The sequence below is a fragment of the Nelumbo lutea genome, chromosome 2 (assembly GCF_056320005.1).
Source record: "Nelumbo lutea isolate HS-2025 chromosome 2, American lotus-T2T, whole genome shotgun sequence".
In the NCBI taxonomy this organism is placed as follows: Eukaryota; Viridiplantae; Streptophyta; class Magnoliopsida; order Proteales; family Nelumbonaceae; genus Nelumbo; species Nelumbo lutea.
The window spans coordinates 59,229,936-59,235,058 of record NC_142685.1 but is presented as its reverse complement, the minus strand read 5'-3'; the positions used below and the strand labels follow the sequence as shown (position 1 = coordinate 59,235,058).

Sequence of the window (5,123 nt, the reverse complement as noted above, 5' to 3'; positions counted from 1 at the left end):
ATTTACATTTCAAATTTTCAATTTTCAAGGTCACTGGCAGGGTAAAAGACTGATAAGATCCAGAAGTTTATCACAATTCACAAACCAAAGTTAGGGCCCAGGGGCATACCCAGTTTGGCAATTGTTCTGACCGTGACGGCCGTGACCGTGATTCTAACATTTTGCTGTATACCGTACCGTCAGCGTTGCCTCTAGTTCGGGACTTCGGTTCGGGTTACCAGGATCACCTGAAGGCTGAAGCTCCCCCTCTTCCTTGTTTTGACTAGCGACTACCGAGCCATAGAGAGCCACGTATGGTGAGGTTTTAGACTTTTAGTCGATGGTCGGTGATGAACCGATGATGAGAAGACCTACCAAGGCGAATCTGCCGATCGGCAAGGGCAGATCGCGGTATTTTCCGGCTCAACCATGGCCACCCGCGCGGCAACGGCACTGGCGCCATCGCTTCTGCCGAGATCAAGGCACGTCTTTGCGTTATTCTTTCTCGTTGGCCAGGTCGGACCCAGACCCAGATATGCTTCTTTCTCGCGGGACCAGCCGGAAAACCCAACCACTTCCTTGCCCAAGCCCGAGAAGAAGCTCGCCAGCCGTCTCTCCGCCGTTATAGACGCTGTCAACGACCGCAAGCTCCCTCCTGAACTTCGTGGCCAACGAAACTCCGTGAGGTATGTTTTCTTGTTCTTCGTCTTGTCCCTTTCTCAATGAAATTTTTATAGGCTTCCGTGTGTTGAGATTGAATCTGTCACTAAGAATATGTTGAACAGCTTGAAACTCTGATCTGAGAAGCTCAATCAGTTGGTAATTGTTTCTACTTTTATTTTTTATTTCCTTTTTTTTTTTTCTGTTGAACTTCAATATCAATATATCATCATCATCTAAATCATCATGTAAGCCTTTTCCCCAACTATACGAGGGTCTATGTGAGGGTCAGCTACATTAATGCTGTTTCGCCGTTCCGTTTGTTCAGCGCCATAGTGATTTCTTATTACCTCAACCTCAATCATTTGGTCTGCCTGTAGCTCGTCTAGCCCCTTCAACAAAGATCACTTATTTTCATGGGTGCTATAATTTCCCTTATTTTGTCACCTATTGGAGTTAGGGGTGAGCAAATGGGTAGATTGATTGGAGTTACAGTCAGATTTCTTTGAACGAGTTGATTTCTGATCCCGTCTTGGGTTTCATGGAGACTTAAGTGACTCTATAGGTTTCATGGGCGGATGCACATCATCCCCGGATGATCTCCCTCTCTAATTGAGTCCAATTCTATTCCTCTTGATGCTCCAACCTAACCCGCAAGGGCCAATCTTAACTCTGATTTTAGATCTGATTTATGAAATCCAGTGGAGTCATTTTGGTTGACCTAAACCTTATAGGGAATTCTTGTAGGAAGTAATCTCTAAAGGCCTTCCATCATTAATGTGAGATGATATGGTGAGTGAAAATACACTCTAAAATGGAGTTATTTATTAACTATTGATGCTCTTAGATCACTTCATGAGATGATATGGCATCATAAACTAGTGGGAGAGGCTTCTCCTAAAATGGAAGACTCTCTCACAATACCTTAGTATACCTATGGAACCTTATTTGATAGAGGCCAAAGGGGAAATTCATTTGATGGATAGAGAAGAGTATCCTCTTCAAAAAGTAGTAGGGCTATACAACTATAACAATTGCCCCTATGCACCCATGGGGTTCCTCACATTCTCAGATGTATGAAAGCATCTCTTGAAATGGAGGGAATTCTCAAGATGAATAAATGAGAATGAAATGTAAACAAAAGCCCATTCTACACTTCAACACATGAAATGAAGTTGTGGATTAATTATTTCAATTTGCATTTGTAGAAATGGGAAACAAACTCTTTGCTAAAATAACCGATGATAACAAACTCAATGTTTCAAATTATACCAATTGAAAGTGCAATCTCCACATTGTCCTTGTGTTTGAAAAAACTAAACAAGATTGCCAATGAGGAAGCTCCTGGTGATCACGTTTCTAAGCAAAGAAGGAAAACATATAAGGAATGGCAAGATAAGAATTCTCTTGCCAAGTGTTCATCCTTTTTTAAATACTGAACTGAAACCGAACCGACCGGTTTGGTTAATCAAAATTTCGGTTTGGTTTTGGTCAGTTTAGTTTTTCGGTTTTTCTTACTCAACCCTACAGATAATCGGATCCAATTGAAAATTGCATCGGATTCGGATCACCCCCTATCTGATCCGGTCCAACCTATATATGTATATATATTTATAAACATATTTACTTATAAAAAGGCATTTGCATTTTTTTGTAATTTTTTTTATAAAAAGACATGTATATATTAATATATATGATGAAAATAGTTGAAAAAATACTTATATTTTTGTTTTTTTTTATATAAACTTTTATGTTTTTTTCTCTTTTAATAATTTATTAAATTTTCATAATTTGAATTGGATCGGATCATATTCGGACATCTGACATCCTTAATGGATTCAGATTCGAATCACCATTTCTGAGATCCGATCAGATATCAGATCGGATTCAGATATACCTTGATTCAAATCTGATCCGATTTGTTTGCATCCCTACTAGCCTCCTGGATATACTCTTACATACTGTTAATAAACTGCTTAAACGAGTGTTCTTGTGCGATAGAACAGTTAATTGCACAACAGTGTTATGCATCTTCATTCTTCTTTAAAAGATTTTTATTATAAATAAAGAAAAATGAGATCCTCCTTCCTCTTCTTCCTCCTCCCCTTCCCCTCCTTCCTCCTCATCCCCCTCCTCTTAAGGAGGCTTATGTCTCTTGTGTTCTGAACTACACCCCACACTTCTAGGTAGTAGAATGCCATGTCACGCCTCAGCATTTTAAAAACATTGGCGCCCACTTAGGCAATTAGGTTACAAGGCACCCCCCTACTGCCTAACCTCACCTTGGCGCTTTGAAAATTATTTTGGTACCTATGATAAGTTGTATAGCCTGGGCTTGGGCCTAACCAGATCTGCACCCCAGGCCTAGAACCTTAAATGTATTTTGTGTATCATATATTATACTTTTGTATTATATGGCATATACAACACTACACCAATTTTCAATTACTTGTCTTAGTTACATAGGTCCTGAACTCTGATATGGACAATTATTATCAATGTCTGAATTTTCCACATGCAGTACATGTGCACATTTACTAGTATAAAAAACATGATGCCTGTTTTTAGCCATATTTATGTAGATCTTACGTTGTTTAATTAAAACTGGTTAGTACCTTCTGAAAAAAAAAAAGAAAAAGAAAAAAGAAAAAAAGAAAAGAAAATAAACACTTGCTTGTAACTCCTTTAAATTTATTTGGTTCCCAATCTAAAATATTGCAGTTTGTGATATTGAGCTATCCTTTAATAGATCGGAAACAGATATCATCAATGTTGTTGAGCAAAGAATATGGCATTCAATGGAAGAAGGGCAATTCGAGAACTTACCTGGAAAAGGGAAGCCTCTGGACCTTGGCACTAACCCCCATGCAGATCCAGCAGAAGATACCTTATACAGGATTCTTTCAAGAAATGGATGTGCTCCAGAGTGGGTTGAACTTAACAAGGAAATACGAAGCAAAATTGCTGAGTGGCGGTTAGCCCTGAAGAAAGCACGGGCTAATAGATTAAATGGAAATGATGCCAAATGGATTGAAGATTCTGAAATTCTCAAAGTGCAGATGCGCGATATCAATGATAAGGTCAGTCATTTGTTGTCACCAGGAATTAAGTCTCAGTAATTTTTACTATTGTAGAAACATATTCTGCAACATAGCTTGTGGGTCCAGAATGGTTAATCTAGGTTTCTTTCTTGGATGTCTCGTTTTTTTGTTGCGGTAGTAAAACATACCATGCCAACAATAACACACACACACATACAAGTTGATGTGAGGAGAATTTCATAAATTGGACATATAGTGTTTGGTGATTGGTCTTCCCGATGTGCTGGTAGACCAGATAGAAGATATTGAGCAGAATGCTACATATCATATGCTGCATTAACTGCTTCCCATGTGCTCCAAGATCTAAAGGGTTTCTGGGTATGGTAACGTAACTTTCATCTAAATAATTACAGGTATTCCGATATAATCTCATTGTACCTTTTGGACGGCAGACGTTTGGGCTTAAGTGGGAGAAAGAATTGGATCGACTGGAAGGTTGATTTATCCTCCTTTTTTTATTCTTTTCTTTTAATTTGTGTTGGTTGAGTTTGTCAGCATTACTAAATTAGATAAGATAGATGCAGTTCCATAGCATAGATTGATATTCTCAATTGATGTAATTGCATCGTCAATTATCCATATCCATAAATAAGAACATGGCATTGGTTATGTTGCAAATACTCTGGCTGAAGCATGCTGCTTATGAGATTGATCGTGTCAATAATGTAGGTAGTGGAGCTGATACAAAATAATTGGGCTCCATATTGTGGCTTAGACCGTGGAATTAGACCAATCCATCGAGCGTGAGCATGTGAAGATGAGTTCAAATGTGTGTGAATCTCTTTAGAATCATTACCAATGCTGTCTTAGCCTCAATCTGTCACTCATGTCTAAATTCTACCGATGTCTATTTAGGGTTAGGGCCCCATTCAATTGATAGAACATCAGTTGATTCTTTGTCGCCTCTGAAACACCTTTGAACTTTTCGGGTTTGAAATCTTCTGCATCTTCTCCCCAAAGTTCATGGTCATGCTGGATGAATAATAATATTATAAACACGAGCTGGATGCCGATGTGAAGGGTGATTTCTTCCATCATCTTTAATCTTTGTGCTCCTGAATGTAAATCGGACAAAGGAATGGCACAGCCACAGGAGGGTGTAATCTAAGAACTTCATGCAGAATAATGGTTACTTGTGGTTGTCATATAATGCATTTAGGCTCATAATTACATAAATATGCAATGCAATCGTCTATGGATAATCAGTTGGTCTGCACCCAAAAAGATAAAATCAAGGTTTGGAAAATCGACCCGGAAACAGAATCGGTTAAGGCACCGTTTTCTGGTTTGGTGGTTTAACTGTTTGGGTCAAATGGTTTAACCCATGTTATAAATAAATTAACAATAAAAATAGATTTATAAATAATAAAATATATTTTAAAA

General features: G+C 38.4%; 1 protein-coding gene across 1 annotated transcript; it reads left to right on the top strand.

Annotated features, from left to right (window-relative positions):
* On the top strand, positions 1 to 4,890 carry LOC148870995 (uncharacterized). Its single transcript, XM_088971189.1, has 4 exons — positions 1 to 665; positions 3,389 to 3,719; positions 4,094 to 4,175; positions 4,410 to 4,890. The coding sequence occupies exons 1-4, from the start codon at positions 409 to 411 to the stop codon at positions 4,430 to 4,432; spliced, it is 693 nt and encodes a 230-aa protein (XP_088827315.1). The 5' UTR covers positions 1 to 408; the 3' UTR covers positions 4,433 to 4,890.
* Positions 4,891 to 5,123: the final 233 nt, after the last annotated feature.

Coding starts and splice junctions, on each gene's coding strand:
- LOC148870995 (XM_088971189.1), top strand. CDS start 409: ATGGCCACCCGCGCGGCAACGGCACTGGCGCCATCGCTTCTGCCGAGA. Junction 666..3,388: donor GGCCAACGAAACTCCGTGAG/GTATGTTTTCTT, acceptor ATCCTTTAATAG/ATCGGAAACAGATATCATCA. Junction 3,720..4,093: donor TGCGCGATATCAATGATAAG/GTCAGTCATTTG, acceptor AAATAATTACAG/GTATTCCGATATAATCTCAT.